Here is a 22,253-nt window from a genome sequence, read left to right on the forward strand (position 1 = left end):
GTCAAATCCACAAGCGGACATTGCTATCGGCCAGTATGGAGTCGAATGAAGAGAAATCCCATGCAGCTCGATAATCTATACATCCCAATTTTTCAATGTGAGCATAATTATTTCTATATCCTACACTCTCTCGTTCTGAACTTAACGCTAGTGGGGCGAAGCTGCTCAATGATTTGACGGCTCCAACAAACTTCTTCCTCCCGACCACTTTATTTGTATTATATTTGAGTCATTTAACAGACACTTATCCTGAGTGCATAATGATTTGATTTCCTTTTTCATACTAGTCCTGCGTGGGAATCAAACCCACAACCCTGGCATGGCAAGCACCATGCTCTACCAACTGAGCCACAAGGGAGATCTGCTATTGTTGGTTAACATTTGATGTGATTGAATCCCAGGCTTCGAGTAAGATAATGTGTGATTGTGACCTTGCAAAAGAGACCGCTACAGTGTTTCCTTTCCACTTGTCTTTATTGACAGCGATATGAAACATGTCTAGACTCCCCTGGGTGTTTTGAAGTTCATTCCAACGGTAGGCTGGGTGACCTGCAGGTTCGACAGGTTGCCGAAGTCCTAACAGAGGAAAGAATTCAGATTTAGTCAAACAATTCCTCACCTAGCTTTAATGAGCATTACATTCTGAGGTCCGTCATAGGAAGATAACACTGACTGTGCCCAGCAAAGACGGGAAAGCTTTCCAGTGCCCTACTTGTCCTCAGTATTGGGAAAGATACCAATTACTTGGCAGCAGAAGTAGTTGAGCTACAGTAATACAGAGCAATATGTGATCAACTATAAGACACTATCGGAGAAACAGTGCTTAACTAAAGTAGCTCACTACATCAAAACTAGTGTGAAAAATGATCATATCTAAATCTGATAGACTCATTTCTATTGGCCACGGACGATATTGTGAAATCTCCCTTGTAGTGGTGTTAACACAGCAGGAAAAGCAGACTTTAGGTCGGAAGCGATTTATTAACGTTCCAATACTGCACTAATCACTATGACCAGCCCAGTGTGTGTGTGTTACATTCTGCTCTGTTCTGTCCAGTGTGTGTGTTTACATTCTGCTCTGTCCAGTGTGTGTGTTTACATTCTGCTCTGTTATGTCCAGTGTGTGTGTTTACATTCTGCTCTGTCCAGTGTGTGTTTACATTCTGCTCTGTTATGTCCAGTTTGTGTGTTTACGTTCTGCTCTGTTATGTCGTGTGTGTGTGTTTACGTTCTGTCCAGTGTGAGATAGGAGGCTACGTCGTTGCTGGATGAGGTCAGAGTACTCAATCCACAAGCACACATCAGGTTTAGACTGAAACTGTAGGTAGGCAGTGAGATCTGAGAAGTGAGGTTTTGAACATACCAACAGCTTCAGCATCTCCTTGGTGTCGGGATCCACCTCGATGATCTCCTGGTCCAGAGCAGACACCTAAAGACACGAACAAAGACCATCAGCTTTACAGTGGATCTCATAGGAACCTATCAGGAGCCAGTGTTCTCAAGACAGACCCGAGCATGAGTGTCTGAAAGATACAGGGTTTGAGAGGGATAGGCGGCCCAACAAACACAGGGAAAATCTGTCAGTTCCATCTTCCTGCATTATCAATGACCTGACAACAACCATGCCACAGCCACTTTCGATACAGGTAGGCCCAAATTACAACCTTATAGATATCATCACAATCAGCAAGGACATTTCTCAAGTTATCTGAAGCAAGATGAAGGACCAAACTGCAAGGTAAACCTGAGCCATATATTCAGAGAGTTGGGACAACTGTTCTTAATTGTAGACATTCAGTTAGATAGTTTTGTTTAAACATCCCTCATGTAATATTATTAAAGCGGAGGCTAACGTGGCTACCTTAGAATGTTGTAGTGTCATGTAAATGCATCGTAACGCAGGAACCTCAATGTCCCAACTCTCTAAATGCACGGCTTGGAGGTAAACCACAGAGGAACCCCACTGACCTCTGGGACATAGTTGTCCCTCCTCTCTCTCTCCTCCTCCTGCAGCTTGATGGAGATGCCTCTGACGGGGCCCCTCTGGATACGCTTCATCAGATGGGTCACATACCTAGGGAGGTGACACACATGGGAGAATTACAGACCATACAAAAGGGGCATTTTACACAGACGATACAGTGAGATTTGGGCTCATATATGACTATATATGCGTAGGAATAATTGGGAAAATATTTCCTAAATAAATAATAAAATCACCGAGCTGATTTCCTGGTGATTTTACAGCCTGTTATGTCCAACAATGACAGATAAGCACTTGAGGATGTACTATACACAGATGGGTACTTAGAACAGAACAGTATAGAGTAGATGGAGGTCAGTAAACTAGCGCATGGATTTAGGGCATCTTTTTATTTTACCTTTATTTAACAATGCAAGTCAGTTAAGAACAAATTCTTATTTACAATGACGGTCTACCAAAAGACTAAGAAAGTGATGGGGGCTAGGATTAAAAATAAATTAAAATATAGGACAAAACACATTACGACAAGAGAGACAACACAACACTACAGAAAGAGAGACCTAAGACGACAACACAGCTTTATTCCTGGCCTTGAAAACAATACAACATCTGACTCTAATAATCCCTTAATCATAGTTTGACGAATGACATAACTAAGACCGAGTCCGTAAAACAACCTGAACATGTTTCATGATGTTTGATTAGACAGGGAGGCCTTGCAGTGGTTTACTGACATTGTATCAATCAGCTTTGAAAATAATCTGATGTGAAAAAGACCAATTAGTGGCAAAAAAGATCAGAATTGGGTTGTCCAAGTGGGCACCTACAGACACTACAATTTGAGCGTCTCTTTCAATCCCTTTTATTGGTAAGTGGCAAATATCACCGACTATGGTCAACAACCACTAGGTCTACACCTACAGCACAGGGACAGTTCTCGAGCAGATGAGGAATGAGGCACAGGGTCTCATGTTGCCAAGACAACCGCTCACCCCAGAAGCAGGCTGGGTCAATTTGAGAAAACAAACAAAACAATGCCACAAACACTCAGATAATCAGAATGAGACTTCAATCAGAAGGGCTTTTACCTACTTGTATATTTGCAACAAGAAAAAAGCACATTTCTGCATGACGGCTCAGGAAGCAAATAACCTACATTGGGATCAATTATTAAATTTGCAACAAGCCCAATATTGAAACACCACTTGTCTACAGTCAGGCCAAATATCTCAGACTTTGACATGGAGACTAGAGGTCAACTATCACTGAGAATGAAGTGAGCACAAGTGTTCAACTATTGAGCCAATACTAGTCCTTTAAATAATAGGACTATACTTATAACATCTTAAACCACTGAACAACCGATGTGCAAACATACAGGAACACAACACATCTATTACAAAGAGTTCTTCAAAGCAGTTCACAACAAGTATATTATGTTACAGATATCCATGCAGGAACTGAATCCACAGCCTTTCAACCTTGACATTGCCAGCGTCACGCTCCAGCTCCAACCAACTGAACCAAGAATAGCAGCTTACTCTTTCTTTACATTATTCTGTCTTTAAGACAAAGCAAAAAAGCCCCCGATTTAACACAGGAATGTTGGACATGGAGCTAAGAAGCCTGCCGTGGTTCAGCAACACAAGCTCCTTGAAGCGACAAAATAGTAAGCCTTCATTTGGTCAGACTGACACCCTTCTAAAAGTACTGAACGTAGCCGTACTGCACTGGCCTGGTTATGGATACGCCACAGACGCTGGAAACTACAATGTGTTAAGAAAATATCTGAGCAAGCACAGTACGATTTGGGTCTGCAGGATCATGTGACAGAGGTATTAGGTGGTTATTGGGAAGTGACCAAGCTTGTATTGGAGCATTCACTCACCCAGAGATCTTGTTGCGCAGCTTCTTGCTGGGGATGATGGCTATCTCCTCACATACCCTCTTGTTGACGTGGAAGTCACTGCCCAGCCGGGTGTAGTACTTCTCAATGATGACCCTGGCGGCCTTTTTTACCGTCTTGGTCCTGACTCGTCCCTGTTGGGAAGACCATCAGCTTGTTAACGGCAGAATCACACCAGTTTCTTGAGACAATACCTCTAAATTGCATATCTGTAACTACTACACATCATTACTGCAATTATTCATGTTCACTTGGAATTGTTTCAACCTCTGACAACTGGTAGCTTAATGCAAACTAGCCCAGCAAAGCACAAATACAGGAACAATACTCAACAGAATATCCATAACTAGTTAGCTAGATGCATAGTGCCAACTGTTTATTCTGGACAGCAGACAGCTAGCTAGAACTCCTTGAGTGACAAGTAACTGAATTTGACATAAACCAACATTAATTCCTGGCTGGCAAACAGACCACCACAAACAAGACCATTGACACAAAATAACTTTAGTTAATAACTACACGGGTATGAATGGCAAGATAGCTAGCTAAGCAGCTAGTTAGCTAATAACATTTCTAGCTAAACAATCTTAGCTATATCCAGCTAACTCATTCTTACCAGACGCGAGGAACAGATAGACTACGTACTACACGACCCATAAACACAACTAGCCAGCTAGTTGATATAGTGGTGCCGCTCGCTAGCAGACCAGTGACTAGATTGAAATATCTTGTGCTAGCTACCGGCAAGCTAGCTTGCTACATTCACAAGCTAGGGAAGCTACACAATAAACTGGTAAATAAAATGCAACAAATCACAAATAAATATCTGTGAAAGTATGTCGTATTTTAATTAACATTTGATATGCTTGTAGACGTGTCTGGAACTGATAAGAGACAAGGATTAAAACAGATTGTGATGTATTCAACTTTGTTAAATTACCCACCATGTTGGCTTGGGCTGGCGGAAAAGAACTGGGGAAGTTGTGACCGGAAGTTTATCTACGAAGCAGGAAGAAAATGCTGCAGACATTTGTTTTTTGTAGCTTTGCAACACTGCCCACTACTGGTTGTCTACCTTTGACACACAAAAACATTTTGTGCATTGAATTTTATACAAAATGTACTGATCCAGTCCACTTCGTAGTATAATAGGCTCCCGAGTGGCGCAGTGGTCTAAGGCACGGCACCTCAGTGCTAGAGGGAATTACTACAAAACCCTGTTTCGATTCCGGGCAGTATCACAACCGGCCGTTATCGGCAGTCCCAAAGTGCGGCGCACAATTGGCACAGCGTAGTCCGGGTGAGGCAGCTGTAGGACGTCATTGTAAAATGATAATTTGTTCTTAACCGACTTGCCTCGTTAAATCAAATTTGTTTTAATGGAATTTAAGATTCACTGAGTGTAACAATATATTCTTACTGGTGTGGAAGAAGTAGGCTGGCTATACATTATGCTCAACACTTAATAATTACGTGAATCACATGTTGTTTTCTCAGGTTTAGGCCTACATAGCATGACATTGCAGGAACTGTTGCAAAAAATTATGTATTAAATTATACAGCTTAGCAGTAATGTATGATCAAGGTTACGGCCCACGAAACCTTGCAGGGAAAAGTCACAGGGAGACTCAATTGTGAGTCCTCTCTCCTCAAACCCCATTGGACAAAGTCGAAGGGGATGAACCTCTGGCTCTCTCATCCAATAGGTTTTAGAGGAGACGAGAGGATGTAAGGAGTACGCAATTGAGATTCTCCCATAGGTTGAACGTGACCTGAGAAGATGTGACCATAAAAATAGTATTTTCTATGGGTGACATGCTTTCTCAGCAATTCTAAGATGGCTCATTATAATGTAATGTGACACTGTACTGGAAAAAACAAACAAACCCATACTCACAAGAAAAGGTTAAGAGAGATTTTTTTATTTAAAAAAAAACAAAACAAAAAAGGGTGCAAACTTGTGTTTCCCCTTTAAAGCGTGGAGGGAATAAAAAGTGAATTTGTAAGGATACATGTGACACGTCTCACACGAATCCCTAGGAAAATAGGCCTTTCAGATAAAGTCTGGTCATTTATCTTTCTGTACTTAAAATTAAATTATAATAAAAAGAAAGAAATCAAAAGATGGGTCCTTCATTCATGAAGCCCTTAATTAGGTTAAACCATTCAAATAGATTTGAAGTAACATTCATATTTCAACACAATATTCATAATACAGTTGTAGGATTCATTTCTTAAATCATAGCTTTGAAAATAAATTGCCAGAGCAATAGTAGGGGGATAAACTTGTGGTACTGTACAATTCTACTTTCCACAGTTTGAAAGAAAAAACATCTTTATATTCTTTAACGGAATCCAACTGACAAAAACAAAAAATATATAATGGTGAACTCTGTAAAACCTAAAAGAATTAAAACATTGCAGTCATGTGTCACACCCAACTTCTCTCCCAGACATATACAACCAACCCAAGACAACTCTACAGTACAACGACAGGAAGAAAGTGCCAGAGAACCCCCCCCCCCCCAAAAAAACTCGCCTTCTCTTTCCATTCATCCTCCTCTACGCTGCTATAAGGATTTACATGCCATTTGGACATGCAGGAAATAAAATGGTGAATAACACAAGACAAGTCAATTGAAAGCAATGAGGTCTGACTGACAGGCAAGGTGTAGTACTGTATAAGCAATGACACCTGAAATTGGAATGTGCTCTGGGTAGGACTTATCAAGCCAATGGGAGGACTTTGTGGAGCTCCATTATGCCCAGAGAGAATAACTTTGTACAGGTGGCTTAGCTTCAAACGTCCACCTCAGGAAGCCTTGCCATTAAAACAGGCAGACATCTGCTCCAGATAAGCCATGCAAATACACACTATAGCAAATATTCCTCATTCTAGACAGGCTGTGGAAAGGCTTGAGGAAACTAGAATGCGCATATCAATTTGTAGTATTCATGTTTATCAGCTGTAAAGCCAAAATTGCAGGAAGGAAATGAATTTCAACAGTGATACAACACCTGCATTAAGACCACTGTTAACAGTAGGATACAGATACATCGAAGTATACAAGTGACGTTCCACTCCAAAATAAAATGGTCCACTGAAATGGAAATGTACGGTTGAGGAGTTAATTAAAACAATTATTAATTGACAAGTGGTTCAATAATTATGGTATTACTCTCAGCCACCTTAAGAACACAATATACTTTAAATCGCTAGCTCCAAACCACAATGTTCACTTTCAACATTACAGACGGGTGAAACAAATATATAAAAAAAGGGCAGTGGGACACGAGGTGGAATTCCATCAGAGTTCTAGCTGACATTTTCCTGGCACAGGTGACGGCGGCAGATAGGAGTCCATAGGATGGCATTAGGAACAGAAGGGACCATTCAAGGCCTTCCTCTGGATGTCTGTCTCACTAGATTCAACAATACCTTACACTTTCAAAGTGAACTGGTATGTCACAGTGTAACTGTAATGGCTAGTCTACTGTGGGTCAACTAAAAGTAGTGCTTTTCAAAACATCCTCAGGAGACAGCCAGAGGATGCACATTATTGTTCCAGCCCTGCACTAACACACATCGACTCCAATATTCAAGGAGTTAGTGATTGGTTGAATGAGGTGTTAGCGCTGGGCTACAACACCCCACCCCCGACCCCGAGAACAGACTGAGCAACACTGGATTGAAGTCCTGACAGAAAAGCCTTCATACACCCAGCAGGTGGAGCCATTGCTGACATGCTTGACATGAACCCCTGGCCCTGTTGTGCAGCAGCGACTGATGTCCCTGAACAACAGAATGCCAATCCAACCCTAGGCTAAACCACGGACCCAGAGACATCCAACAGAGGCAAGCTAGACAGCAATGCCAAACCCCTCCCTCAAAACACCCATTCAAGAGGCACTATGAGGAATATCCGTCATTCAAAAACGCCTTTTCCTCACCAGTTATTCCCTCAGACATCTCAGAGGAATACCGTACTCACCTATAAAACGTAAAAGACAACAGAAGAAGTCCAATAGATGTATCATATACGAGTACTCTCAACACAATAACTTACACCCCAGAGGAACGAGCTCAAGTCACAATGGTGAGAAAAAAAATATATATATATATATATACACAATATCATTATGCACATACAAGCATGTCTGCTCAGAGGTCTGTAGAGCCGGTTGGCATCCCCTCAGGCATTGTGCCTCCATATGGGACGACCAACCTGGGTATGTTCAGCAGGGAGAAAAAAGTTTCCAAAACGAGAGGTACTACCTGACCTTGTACAATAACACAGCTTATTGATTACAGTTGCAAAACGTTTGGCAACAGTGTACCCGACTGAACATAACCATGGTCACTAGGACATCAGTATCCAACACCCCACCAGGAGGTGACATCACATCATACATTAATGTCTAGGGTGTGTATGACTGTGTGGGTTTACATATGTCATGGCACAGGGGTTAAACAAGGAGGGGGTTTAAAGACAGAATTGGTTAAGTGTATTGTTAGAACAGACCTAGCACACAAGGCCGCTACAATGAAGTATATTGAGTACATCCATCAACACAGTACGGGGAAAGCAAGGTCTTAGGTCAATAACAGTGGGTCAACAAATGTAGTGCAGTCAAAAGTCTAGCTTTTTGTCCCCCTCTGTCCGTTTCTCATACTTCATGGCTATTTGAAAGAGAAAAATACATTTGCTCACATTTGAAATTCACATTAGCTATATATTTAACAAAAAATCTACATAATTACATAAAACCCAAAAGTCACTCCTATGGAATTAATGCTGTGAAGAGGATAGGCATGGTGACATTGTCAACGTCCAGGTTTTGTTCAAGGCAATCCTCCATGACACTTGCAAGGAAAAACAAAAAGTGATATTGAAAAAAAAAACACCATATAGACAGATTTTTACCAGGTACTTCTTAATATCCTTTTGAGGCAATCCCATGTTTTCCATTTGGGACTTGGCATTTGGGATCAATCATCATTAATGGTCTCACAGATTATGCTTTGCAGCACAGGGCAAATACACTGGAAACAGAGGGGCAGAAAATGTGAAAGAGCATTCCCTCAACAACACAGAAGAGGAGATCATTCTACGAGACCAGGGGCTTACACAGTGTGTTGCAGCATTATAAACATTACAGATAGAGATTGAACGCACAAAGCTGACATGGCACTGAATTACATGACAGTTCACTGACAAACATCCAAATTAACCCTAAAAGTGTTGCCCCTCGTCAACATTATTTCTGAACCACCCATTGTATAGATACTGTACCACCAGTGAGGAACTGAACTCCACATAGGGTGGTATGTTATGTCATTACATTAAGCAGGGACCATAGATATCCTCTCAGTATGGAGAGCCTGGCCTCCTGCGTCACCCTCTCCTGGCTCTGTGGGGTGCTGGTTTGGTTAAGGCATTGGCCAGTAGCAGTAAAGACGACACTCAAGCCACCAGATCCCTCTCTTCTCTCCTTAGCGTGCAGTGTGAAGTAAAGCCCACTCGGTTGCTACCATGTGGACATTGTTACGCTGAAGTCCAAAGCGTTTATTGAAGTGTACCAGTTCCAACTGATATTGGTCCATTATTTACATGTAGTCAGTCAGTAGCCAACAAGCTTTCCTCTCCCAGGACTTGTCCCATCTACATTTAACTACCCGCCCATACATTCAGTGTGTGTTTATGAAAGAGCAGGAGGCTGACAGACCGTCTGTTGTGTTCCCATTGTCCAGCCCAATCAATCAAGCTTAAACTAATTGCAAAAGCCAAGATCCCAATCCCGGCAACGGGGCCCGCCAAATACTCCCAAGCATCGTGGAGGAAAAACGACTCAATTCAAAAAGGAATTCCCATCAACAGACAGCCACACTTGTTTGGGTGTGTGTGTGTGTGTGCACATCGCCTCTCATCACTCTCCCGTGGTCTTCTTCGTTGGTCTGAATGGGACTTCATTGATTTTCTCGATTAAGAACCTTATCGAGCAAGACTTCTGAGCGATCTAGGGCAAGACTGAGCGATCTAGGCGTGCTGCTGATCATTTGTGTCGCGGGGTGTTCTTCTTCCGTTTTCTTTTGAAGAAGCAACAGCACCTTTAGATGGGGAGAGAGACTGGTTAGAGGCAAGCCAACACCGGACACTATGACTGGGTCATGTCCATTAGGCACCAAATGGAAGAAAACAGACCAAAGCAGTGATGGGTCTAACACAAACTTATCCAGAACGTTGTTTTAAAACGTGCCCTAAGGAACACCACCCTAGTAAACTGTTAAAGTGAGAAGTCATTTAATTTCAACAGCTAGAGGACAAGAGGAGAAATGTGTTAGACAATAGCTGTGTTTACACAGGCAGCCCAATTCTGATCTTCTGCCCAATTATTGGCAAAATATCTGATCTGACTGGTCAAAAGACCAATTAGTGGCAAAAGATCAGAATTGGGCTGCCTGTGTAAAGGCAGCCAATGACCATCAGTGTACACAGATTATACTGGCCTCAAGGGTTAGCAACAATAGCCTAGTCCCATGCCTGCATGTGCAACAATAGCCAGGTCCCAAGCCTGTATGTGCTGTCTTCTGACTAGCCTTGCCATGCCTGAATGGAACACTGGAAATGGCATCGCTAGACAGAGGAACTGACCTGAAGCCAGGTTACAAGAACATAGATGAGTGGATGGATGCCATGAGATGTTCATTTGTTAGATCTGTTCCTTCTAACCAACATCAGAACATCTCTAGTAGTAGAATCAACATGAAGAGACTGACTCGGGGCATTAGAAGAAATAAGAACTACGGTGATGGTAGAGGAAAAACACATTATTGCCAAGATCCCTGATAGAGTCAAAACAGTTCTAAGAAGAACCTACAGGGGGCGTCTGAGGTAAAAGGACAAGTTTGTTTAGTACAGTGTTGTGATTAACAAGTGGTGGCGACACAGAGCACAGGACAGAGTGAGCCTAATGAGATGATTATTACAGCATGCAGTGAGTGGCCATAGGTCAGCCACAGCTCTCCAAACAACACAGTGACTGGCTGCAAAGAAAAAACATGGATGTCTTTTTAAAAAGGCACAGCGTTGAGATGAACCCTAAGGAAGTCATTTGCTATTCTCAGGTGCCCTGTCAGTAGGTTTTAGTAGATATTAAGAAGGTGCCCTGCTAGCTAGTAGGTTTTAGCAAATATTTAAAGGTGCCCAGCTAGCTAGAAGTTCTAGTAAATATTTAAGGTGCCCAGCTAGCTAGTAGTTCTAGTAAATATTTAAGGTGCCCAGCTAGCTAGTAGTTCTAGTAAATATTTAAGGTGCCCAGATAGCTAGTAGTTCTAGTAAATATTTAAGGTGCCCAGATAGCTAGTAGTTCTAGTAAATATTTAAGGTGCCCAGCTAGCTAGTAGTTCTAGTAAATATTTAAGGTGCCCAGCTAGCTAGTAGTTCTAGTAAATATTTAAGGTGCCCTGCTAGCTAGTAGGTTTTAGTAGATATTAAAAAAGTGCCCTGCTAGCTAGTAGGTTTTAGTAAATATAAAAAAAAGGTGCCCTGCTAGCTAGTAGGTTTTAGTAAATATTTAAAAAAGGTGCCCTGCTAGCTAGTAGGTTTTAGTAGATATTAAAAAAGTGCCCTGCTAGCTAGTAGGTTTTAGTAAATATAAAAAAAGGTGCCCTGCTAGCTAGTAGGTTTTAGTAAATATTTAAGGTGCCCTGCTAGCTCATAGGTTTTAGTAGATATTTAAGGCTGCCTCCATAACAGAAAACAAGGAATTGACAGCATTTCCAAATATATATACACTTTTTTAAAGAAAGTACTCAATAGCCTATATTCAAGTCAATGTATGAAAAGCACAGTTTTATTTAAAGAATGATATCATTAGATATTACCTAACCCATACAGCTGATCTGTAGCATCACTATCAGTGAGGAGATAGACTGCCTGAAAAGGATTTTATAACCCACTGGCCTATATCAGTAGTGGATATATGGATCACTCTTTTTAATCCGTTTTTCACAGTATAAGAGCAGGGTCCCTTCACAGTGTGTACTAGGCAACTACACTAGCAGCCTAGGCTGGTCCACTCCGTGTCCTGTCCCATGGGCATGGTATGGACTAGGAGAGAGGGACTCACCACAGGTTGAGCATTTTCACGCAGCTACAGAGAAGAAAGAGTGTAGAGAGAAAAGACAGATTAATACAGCAGTCGATGGGACAGACCATGCCACACACACACAACATACACAAGTGGACACAGGGGCCAGGGTTCAAAAGGTTGAAGACTCAATGGCTCCAACTCTTAGGTTCTAGAGCTACCTACACCTGTTTAGTTCTAACGAGTTCTAAGGACACTAATCAACTGATGTATAAACTCACTCTACTTCAACATACTGTATCACGGACGCTCATTACCACAAGCAAGACTTCCAAAATCCTTTCGTAACGGATATAGAAAGGATTACCAGAGAGCGAGGGAGGGAAGGAGAGAAACAACAAGAGAAAAACTGAGCTTTATGCCTCATTGCTATGGAAACCCTGTTGTCACATTAATTGAACTGTCTTCTGGGGCCCTGGCTTTCAACGCAGTGGGATCGTATCAAAGAGGAAGTCTATTGATGACGGGAAAATCAAAGGGCCAGCGGAAAACATATCAAAAGGGTATATGAATGAACAAGTGGGAGACAAACCAATCACCTAACAATTTCAAAACATATTTTATAAAGCCCTTTATGTCAGCAATGCCAAAGAGCAAGCAATGCAGACGCACGGTGGCTAGGAAAAACTCCCTAGAAAGGCAGGAACCTAGGAAGAAACCTAGAGAGGAACCAGGCTGGGGGACAACAGACACTGGTGGATAAGATTATATAATATCGAAGGACAAAACACTCAATGTTGGCATTCACTATGCTGGGTATGTTACAGGTATTTCATCTAATTTTGGGTAATCCTAGAGATGATATTGCATGATATGCACATTGCATTCTATGAGTTTTCATTTTTTCTTCTCTTGCTGCACTGAGCTTATGAGAAGTGAGAGGATATCTGATGGGGGGGAATAAAGGAGCAGTCCCAACCTTACCAAGACAAAGGATTGTAATAGGGACACGCAGGACACAGGCTTAGAAAGTACACAACCAGGAAGCCACACACACACACAGAGGGGACAGTAGAGAGAGCGAGAGCGAGAGAGGTAAAGCAGAGGGAGTAGGAGAGAGACAGAGAGAGAGTTGAGGAGGTGGAGAGGTAAAGCAGAGGGAGTAGGAGATAGAGAGAGATGGAGGAGGAGAGGTGAAGCAGAGGGAGTAGGAGAGAGAGATGGAGGAGGAGAGGTGAAGCAGAGGGAGTAAAGTTGGAGAGAGATAAGGGGTGAGCTGATACATACTTGGCCTCATCCACCACCTCCACCTCAGCCTGGACTGTGATTGGTGCGTTGGAGTGTGTTGCCAGAGGGTCATCGGCATTCAGCTCCCCATTGGTTGAACTGACCACCTGTGGCACACGGAGAGAGGGTTGATTCAGATGGAGTCAATGACCGTTTCCACAACTTCACCGCTCAAAAACAGTGCCAGTCCATGACGCACACACGCACACGATGTATACTGCAAGTAATACCATCTATTGTGTTCTGTATCAAAACCGTATTTATTGAAATATTACCAAGCTTTGTCAAGCAGTTTTAGCTTTTCACATTTTAAATAAATAAATAAACTTTTCAATCTTAAATGAACCTCTCCAAATATTTATCAAGAGGTGAGAGTAAAATGTGAGGCATAAATGTATTACACCAGCCATTAAATCACACTATACCGACGCCCTAAAATGCAGGGGCATTATTTGATGAAGATTTACCCTATTTAGGATTATTTAATCAAAAACATGCATTGCTAAACCAAGTCAACGCAACCTGCATTCTTATCACTGCACCAAACCCAACAAGGATCAATCTAGTTGTATAAAGTCAGTTCGTCATGGTTATTAGGTTATTTAGTCATTTCATCTGAGCTCCTAGAGTGTGGCTCTCCTTATCTTTTTCAAGTGTTCTACTCTGCCAGCCAGCCAGCCAGCGCCTCACCTAATAAACAGGTGGTCTACTCCGCCGGCCAGCGCCTCACCTAATAAACAGGTGGTCTACTCCGCTGGCCAGCGCCTCACCTAATAAACAGGTGGTCTACTCCGCCAGCCAGCCAGCCAGCGCCTCACCTAATAAACAGGTGGTCTACTCCGCCGGCCAGCGCCTCACCTAATAAACAGGTGGTCTACTCCGCCAGCCAGCGCCTCATCAAATAAACAGGTGGTCTACTCCGCAGGCCAGCGCCTCACCTAATAAACAGGTGGTCTACTCCGCTAGCCAGCGCCTCACCTAATAAACAGGTGATCTACTCCGCCAGCCAGCACCTCACCTAATAAACAGGTGGTCTACTCCGCTAGCCAGCACCTCACCTAATAAACAGGTGGTCTACTCCGCTAGCCAGCGCCTCACCTAATAAACAGGTGGTCTACTCCGCTAGCCAGCGCCTCACCTAATAAACAGGTGGTCTACTCCGCCAGCCAGCGCCTCACCTAATAAACAGGTGGTCTACTCCGCCAGCCAGCGCCTCACCTAATAAACAGGTGGTCTACTCCGCTAGCCAGCGCCTCACCTAATAAACAGGTGGTCTACTCCGCTAGCCAGCGCCTCACCTAATAAACAGGTGGTCTACTCCGCTAGCCAGCGCCTCACCTAATAAACAGGTGGTCTACTCCGCCAGCCAGCGCCTCACCTAATAAACAGGTGGTCTACTCCGCTAGCCAGCGCCTCACCTAATAAACAGGTGGTCTACTCCGCCAGCCAGCGCCTCACCTAATAAACAGGTGGTCTACTCCGCTAGCCAGCACCTCACCTAATAAACAGGTGGTCTACTCCGCCAGCCAGCGCCTCACCTAATAAACAGGTGGTCTACTCCGCCAGCCAGCGCCTCACCTAATAAACAGGTGGTCTACTCCGCTAGCCAGCACCTCACCTAATAAACAGGTGGTCTACTCCGCTAGCCAGCACCTCACCTAAACAGGTGGTCTACTCCGCTAGTCAGCAGATTAGTTTGTCATAACCAGTCGTAACCTGTTTCGAAGCTTGTCTTTCTAAAAACACAGGGAAAGAAGATCAAGGGCTATCAGCTGTAGGACAAAAGATGTGTGAGCACACACACACCAAATCTCTAACTCTGTCACACACACCTCCACACTCAAGTATGCCACTGATGTGTAACATATGCCATGGACATACTTGTGGTGGACCCCGGCACACCATGTGAGGAAACGGGGTGGAGGGGGAAGTGGACAACGGACTGATGGGTCAACGTGGAGTTGTAGTAGTGTACCTGCACTGAGCCCCCGTGCCTGTCCGATGCCAGGTGGGAGGCCATGTAGGAGGAGTTTGTCCGACTGGGCTGCACTTCCCATGCTCCCCTCCGGTCAGAAGCTGCCGTCTGCTCAGGGAGTTGTGGTGGTGATGGAAGGGAAAGGGAGTGAGGGTGGGATGGGTCGTTGCAAGTTTGGGTGGAATGGGTGGGGGCGGGGTTTAAGTGTGTGTTGGGGCGTGGCCAGGTGTCATGCAAAGCAGCACGAGAAAGGAAAGGGAAAAAAAGCAGAGATGAATAAAAAAGGCGAAGCAGGAAACTGCATTAGTGACCGAGGGCCGGATACTAACTTGGCGCTACGCACATTCCACTCAAACTTTTGCTTAAATCTCCCCCACTGAAATCAATGGGTGCTATACACAAAACTAAGTTACAGTAAGGCGTGAGCTTCACAAGTTGGGATTTGGCCCTGAGTGAACCAGTCATCACACGACAGAATAAACACAGGGCAGTTGACTACATGAAGGATTCAATCAACGGGACTGTAATACATCAATACAGTGGCAAGAAAGTATGTGAACCCTTTGGAATTATCTGGATTTCTGCATAAATTGGTAAAAAAATTAGATCTTTATCACCTAAGTCAACACAGACAAACACAGTCTGCTTAAACCAATAACACTCAAATGATTGTATTTTTCTTGTCTATATTGAATACATAATTTAAACATTCATAGTGTGGGTTGGAAAAGGTATGTGAACCCCTAGGCTAATGACTTCAAAATTGAGATGCTGTGGCATGACCTCAAAAGAGCGGTTCACACCAGTCATCCCAAGAATATTGCTGATCTGAAACAGTTTTGTAAAGAGGAATGGTCCAAAATTCCTCCTGACCGTTGTGCAGGTCTGATCTGCAACTACAGAAAACTTCAGTTGAGGTTATTGCTGCCAAAGGAGGGTCAACCAGTTATTAAATCCAAGGGTTCACATACTTTTCCCACCATGCACTGTGAATGTTTACACGGTGTGTTCAATAAAGACATGAAAATGTATAATTGTTTGTGTTATTAGTTTAAGCAGACTGCATTTGTCTACTGTTGCAACTTAGATAAAGATCAGATCAAATTTTATTATTTATGCAGAAATCCAGGTAATTTCAAAGGGTTCACATACCTTTTTCTTGCCTCTTTTGGCAGTTTATTTAAAAGAGTAAGAATGATAGAAATGTCTGCATATCAACTCGCAACATTCAGCGTGTGAGCTTGGTTCAGACTGAGATTTCCCATTGTGATGTGACTGTGGTGAGGTGATGGTTAACTTCCTCAAAGCCTGATTGCCCTCTCTGGTATTTGGCCAGTGTTGAGGAATGCATGCAGAGGTGGCATGTGCAAAAGGTTAAGGTAGCCCCTTATGAATCAAATGCTTGTCAAAGGGTTCAAAGCCACAGTGCACTGGCAAATAAAGTTAGCATTAAACTTACTTTTGTAAGGAACACAATTATACATAACATTTTGAACCAGGAAATACAAAAAAGTTAAATCCCAGATATACCTTTAATGTTCCGTTAAATGCCAGGAGATTTATACACATGCATCTTTGCCATTATGTGCATCAAACAAGCCCCGCAGTCTTGCATGCTTAATAAGCGTCACAGTTGGCTGCAGCTGTGGGATCCAACCACCATTGTTTATTTAACAGAGTAAGAATGATGAGTCTGACTCAGTGGGTTATGGCCTGGAGCTGCTGTGGTACCTCCCCACCACACCCAAGGGACCCACTCTGTAAACTCCCCCCACCACAGATTCTAAAACTTGCTCTTCAGTAAGTAGGTGGAGGAGGGTTCAGTGTTGGAGGATGTAGGTTGCTCTAATCAAATCAAGCTTTATTTATATTGACATGGATGCAATGCGCTTCACAGAAAAAAAGAAAAATGGTACAAATTAAATATTTATAACAGAGGATAAAAAAAACTAAAAAAAAAACTAAAAAGCACCCCAAGGAAAAGCAGTCAAATGTGTTTCAAGATTCCTTTTAAATATGTCCACAGTCTTGGTCCCCCTCAGGTTCTCCAGCAGGCTATTCTAGAGGCTAGGGGGATAGTAACTAAAGGGGTAACGTAACAGCCGTTAGGATCCTTGCGCCTTAATTGAAAAATACTGTGGTTAGGGCACTCCCTTGTCAAATCATCATTGTGGATCAGGGGTCTCCAGAGCCAGTTGAACTGGCAGCTCTGGGAAAGTGGAGGTCCAGCTTACCTGATTCCTCATGGGTTGGTGCTGCGAGGGCCGGTCTCTGTGCGGGTGGCTCTCTCTCGTGACGGCAGATGCCCCAGAGTCCATGTTGACAGTCCCCACTGGTGTTGGCTATGGGGTACAACAGTAAACCAGTGTTATATTGTAGCTAAAATACTTAGGCCTGCTCTGTTTCCCCCCCAAAATTAGTCAGTGAGTGGAGTTACATACTATCTGCCTGCCGACCCAGTCGTAGGTGTAATCGAAGGTGTATCCTTTCCGTTCAAACAGCTCTGTAAACAGGGTCCTCAGGTATTCGTAGTCAGGCTTTTCAAAGAAATCCAACCGTCTTACGTAACGCAAATAGGTGGCCATCTCCTCTGTAACAGCAAACACCCAATGTAGATGTAGATTTGAATGAGTCATCTGCACCATTGTGTAATGTGAGGAAAAATACAACATCCTGAAGCATAGTCATGGGGCTCCAAAAGCACTCTGGCCTACAACTAGCTGAATTACCATCATCAAACTGTAAAATAAATAAATAAATAAATAATAATAATGCAGAACGTGTTGCATTGAAAACAACTTTAGATTTGGATGAGAGAAATGGTCAGGCTGTACCTGGGAAGCTCTCACAGAGAACCTCAACTGGAGTATTTCTTTTCGTGTCTCCGATCTTCTGGTATCGTTCTTTCAGTGTATCAGCCTGTGAAAGAACCACAAAGTTTAACATCTGTACGTTGCTACAAACACAGCACAAGTGGGAAATCTCAGAGGACCTGCTGACATACCTTTAGTCCTTGCCACGGTAGACTCCCACGGAGGAAGTACATGAACATGTGACCCAAGGCTTCCAGGTCGTCTCGACGACTTTGTTCTATTAATAAAAACCAGTGAGAGTCACTTCAAAAAGGAAGAAAACGCAGTGAGCCATGATTAGAATTTCCTTAACTTGATTTAACCCCAACCCTTTTCTGGGAAACTGCCTCCCTTTTTGTGATAACAGTCCAAGGGCCCTAGTCACTCATAAACCCTGGCTAAGTTATACTTAGCATTTGCAACCGTATCAAACTTAAATGAAAAAAAAAAAGAAGCCCATGCCAAGAAATGTTGCCTACTCATTTGCCAAATCCAAGCAGACGTGATTTATCGAGAATTATGAACACCTCATAATCAGGTTTCACAACACTAGCATGCTGACAAAGCAGTGTCTAACATTTACGTAAATCACCGCTTCGAAATTCTTGGCAAACCAGACATACCTTTTCCCAAATGTGTGTTGATGGACATGTATCGGGCCGTCCCGGTTAAGCTCTTGTGCTCCCGGTACGGGATGTGTTTTTTGGTTTCCGGGTCGATGTACTCTTTGGCCAGGCCAAAGTCAATGATGTGGATAATGTGGTCTTTTTTGCATCCTCCGCGTCCGATGAGAAAGTTTTCAGGCTTTACGTCTCTGTAGATGAGGTTTTTAGAATGCACATACTCCATCCGGGAGATCTGAATAGGAAAGTCACAGGACAGTCAGTAACAGAGTGGCCTACTGAACTAGGCATGGGTACACACAGACTAGACCAATAAGTTAATCAATCAGGGTTCAATAAGAAAACAGAAACTCTACCCAAAAATCTGATCTCATCAGGATTGGGGACAATTATAATCCAATTATTTTCCGGGGATGAATTCATGATTTAAAAAAAGGCCACTTTCCAAATCATGAACTGGGAAAAAACATTTAATTACAACATTTTAAGTTCTCTTAAAAATTGTCCAAATTACATGAAATTGAGCTCAACCTTTGAATTGCAGACCAGTTTGAACACATCTTGTAAATATAGCATTATTTGATGTTGGGAACTCACCAGCTGAATGGCAATCATTAATACAGTCTTTAGTGAGAAGGTCCTGTCACAAAGGTCAAAGAGGTCTTCTAAACTGGGGCCCAGCAGCTCTAGAACCATGGCATTATACTTCCCACAGGGCCCAAAGTAGAACACCTGGGGCAGGCCTTCCGCTGAAAAAGACCGCGGGAGAAGAGGACTATTAGAATAATACAAAGGCAACTTCTAGTTATTGCCTGCTGACATAGTAAACCACATGTAGGTCGGTCTGACCAGTTTCAATAGACCGTTTGAATTGTGTTACACTCCTGTGGACCCATGCACTGAAAGCAGCATTGAAGTCCTGGGAATGAGAGGAGCTGTTGAGTGGCCTTGTGGGGGGAAAGTCTTGCATGTTATTTCTGTCTCATCTAACAATGATGAGAGAGGTTGAACCCAGGGCAGCCACAGGCATCATGGATCTCAGATCAGCCAGATGGGTGGAGTAGCACAGACACAGAGGTTCAGAGGTCAGAGACCGATGCCTGCCAGGTATGCACTAACCAGAGGAAAAGGAGTAGTCTAAACCCAAACAGCCTGCGGAGATGGATGGCACTGTTCAAACAGGGTCAACTGACTGCAGTGTGTTGAGACTAATGCTCTATGTAGGCTACATATGTAGGCTCTTAAATTTGATCACCCTGTTGCAGGAGAACTTTCCCACAATGTAGGAGATTTAAAATGTCTAGTGTATTTGATGTTTAAAAAGGCATCTAAAGTTTGCAATTTCCACTTTGACATTTCAGACTTGATTTTACCTTATGAAAAACATATCAACCACCACAAAAATGTCCATCAATAATACTATCATAATAACAATTCACACTTCCCATTGCTACAGGATAATTTGTCTGCTTTAGCAAACTGGCTCAAATTAAGATTATACACCTGTATGTAAAGGTTGTGAACCTAATACAGTATATACTAGGCAGTAGGTTTTGTAGTGAGGTGGTTCCCAAACTGTGTTTGAAATAATAACAACTCAGTTATGCTTTCAACTTACTCTTGAAAGTTGTCATAGTAGAATGCAAAAGGTTCAATTTAGAAATTGGGTAGTGCATCATCAGTTTTCCTCTTGACATGTCAGGCATTGCATACCTTAGAGAGATATTTAAAACGTGTAAGAAATGTGCAACAGCAGCATTTAACATGATCTTTGAATGACTACCTCATCTATGTACCCCACACACACACAGATAATTGTAAGGTTCCTCAGTTGAGCAGTGAATTTCAAACAGATTCAACCACAAAGACCAGGGAGGCTTTCCAATGCCTCGCAAAGGGCAGATGGGTTGAATTAAAAATGGTGAAGTTATTAATTACACTTCGGATGGTGTATCAATACACCCAGTCACTACAAAGATACAGGCGCCCTTCCTAACTCAGTTGCCGTAGAGGAAGGAAACCGCTCAGGGATTTCACCATGAGGCCAATGGTGACTTTAAAACAGTTAAGAGTTTAATGGCTGTGATAGGAGAAAACTGAGGATGGATCAACAACATCCACAATACTAACCTAATTTAGTGAAAAGGAAACCTGTACAGAATCAAAAATATTTAAAAAAATGCATCCTGTTTGCAACAAGGCACTAAAGTAATACTGCAAAGAATGTGGCAGGGCAATTAACTTTACATCCTGAAATCAAAGTGATACATTTGGGGCCAATCCTATACAACACATTACTGCGTATCCCTCATATTTTCAAGCATAGTGGTGCCTGCATCATGTTATGGGTAAGCTTGTAAATGTTAAGGACTGGGGAGTTTCAGGATAAAAAAAGAAACTGAATGGAGCTAAGCACAGGCAAAGTCCCAGAGGAAAACCTGGTTCAGTCTGCTTTCCACCAGACCCTGGGAGATAGATTCACCTTTCAGTAGGCCAATAACATTAAACCCTAGGCCAAATCTACATTGGAGTTGCTTACCAAGAAGACCGTGAAGACTTCAATCTGCTTGAAAATGTATGGCAAGACCTGAAAATGGTTGTCTAGTAATGATCAACAACCAACAGGGCCTAAAATGAACACCCACTACCTGCGGGTAGATTTTGACATTGGCGGGTAAGATGTCTATTTCACTAGCCATGTTAGCGGGTGGTCAGGGCTCCACAGTGCGAGCATTTCACTCGGATTTGTCAATAAAAATAGTTAAGTACGATCACATTTACAGTAGAATATATGCTGCAGCAGCTGTTTTCAAAGTATTTCTGCTGTTTTGTATCATAGCTGGTAAATTAATCTCACAAAGTCAAAGAACTACAAATCCTATATAGCCTATTCCATCTTGCGCAGCAACACTGCCTGGCTGGCGGCTATGCGCATGTTAAGATCTGCGAAAAGGCATAAACCGGATGATGTCTGCTGAAGTGAGACTTTGTCCTTGTGTTTCTTGGCTAATGAAGTTGTTTTATTCACACGCTAGGTAGTTTTTCTGTTTGCATTTCAACTGCTAGAGAAGAGAAGACGATGCTTCTACTAAGACTAAATCTCACAGGCACAAACATGACTGGTGGTGTGGAAAAGACTTTCCCAGAAAGACTCACTGCTGTAATCACTGCCAAAGGTGATTCTTATGTATTGACTCAGGGGGTTGAATACTTATCAAATCAAGATAGTGTTTGATTTTTCAGTAATTTATTACTAATGTTAGAATTTTTCCCCCACTTTGACTGACTACTTTTGGTAGATCGTTGATAAAAATTGACAAATCAATTTTAAACCCACTTTGTAAAAGAACAAAATGTGAAAAATGTCAAGGGGTGCGAATATTTTCTGAAGGCACTGTACACTAGGGGGGAATAAACAGCTGGAACAGGTTCTATTTTGTGCTGTGTCGGGGGCCAATTAGCCTGTTTTGTAGGTTGCCAATTGTGAAACAGGAGTAGGCATTGACATCTCGGGTGCTCGCGGGGAGCCAAGGCA

The 22,253-nt window shown here is 42.7% G+C and overlaps 2 protein-coding genes and 1 non-coding gene across 9 annotated transcripts in view; all 3 read right to left on the reverse strand.

The window, feature by feature from the left end:
- Nucleotides 1-455: 455 nt before the first annotated feature.
- On the reverse strand, nucleotides 456-4,986 carry LOC135555855 (small ribosomal subunit protein eS17-like). The gene is made up of 5 exons (XM_064988629.1): nucleotides 4,835-4,986; nucleotides 3,873-4,024; nucleotides 1,969-2,074; nucleotides 1,364-1,429; nucleotides 456-576 (listed from the first exon to the last, which is right to left on the reverse strand). The coding sequence occupies exons 1-5, from the start codon at nucleotides 4,835-4,837 to the stop codon at nucleotides 499-501; spliced, it is 405 nt and encodes a 134-aa protein (XP_064844701.1). The 5' UTR covers nucleotides 4,838-4,986; the 3' UTR covers nucleotides 456-498.
- Nucleotides 1,521-1,648, reverse strand: LOC135506433 (small nucleolar RNA SNORA71). The gene has a single exon (XR_010450500.1). It is a non-coding gene; the product is annotated as a small nucleolar RNA SNORA71 (small nucleolar RNA).
- Nucleotides 4,987-5,791: 805 nt separating the features above from the next.
- The window catches only part of csnk1g1 (casein kinase 1, gamma 1), a 41,247-nt gene continuing 24,785 nt past the window's right edge, over nucleotides 5,792-22,253 (reverse strand). For 3 of the 7 annotated variants that reach the window (XM_064988642.1, XM_064988650.1, XM_064988690.1), the window contains 10 exons: nucleotides 19,316-19,467; nucleotides 18,719-18,953; nucleotides 18,248-18,333; nucleotides 18,078-18,162; nucleotides 17,685-17,833; nucleotides 17,478-17,585; nucleotides 15,244-15,351; nucleotides 13,269-13,375; nucleotides 12,021-12,044; nucleotides 5,792-9,999 (listed from right to left, as the gene is read on the reverse strand). In XM_064988642.1, the coding sequence (XP_064844714.1) occupies nucleotides 9,945-9,999; nucleotides 12,021-12,044; nucleotides 13,269-13,375; nucleotides 15,244-15,351; nucleotides 17,478-17,585; nucleotides 17,685-17,833; nucleotides 18,078-18,162; nucleotides 18,248-18,333; nucleotides 18,719-18,953; nucleotides 19,316-19,467 (1,109 nt within the window). In that variant the 3' untranslated portion in view covers nucleotides 5,792-9,944. Of the gene's footprint in view, nucleotides 10,000-12,020; nucleotides 12,045-13,268; nucleotides 15,005-15,243; nucleotides 15,352-17,477; nucleotides 17,586-17,684; nucleotides 17,834-18,077; nucleotides 18,163-18,247; nucleotides 18,334-18,718; nucleotides 18,954-19,315; nucleotides 19,468-22,253 lie in introns of those variants that run through there. The other 4 variants (XM_064988666.1, XM_064988658.1, XM_064988672.1 and 1 more) reach the window with 4 other exon arrangements.

The sequence above is a fragment of the Oncorhynchus masou genome, chromosome 2 (genome assembly GCF_036934945.1).
Source record: "Oncorhynchus masou masou isolate Uvic2021 chromosome 2, UVic_Omas_1.1, whole genome shotgun sequence".
Classification (NCBI taxonomy): Eukaryota; Metazoa; Chordata; class Actinopteri; order Salmoniformes; family Salmonidae; genus Oncorhynchus; species Oncorhynchus masou.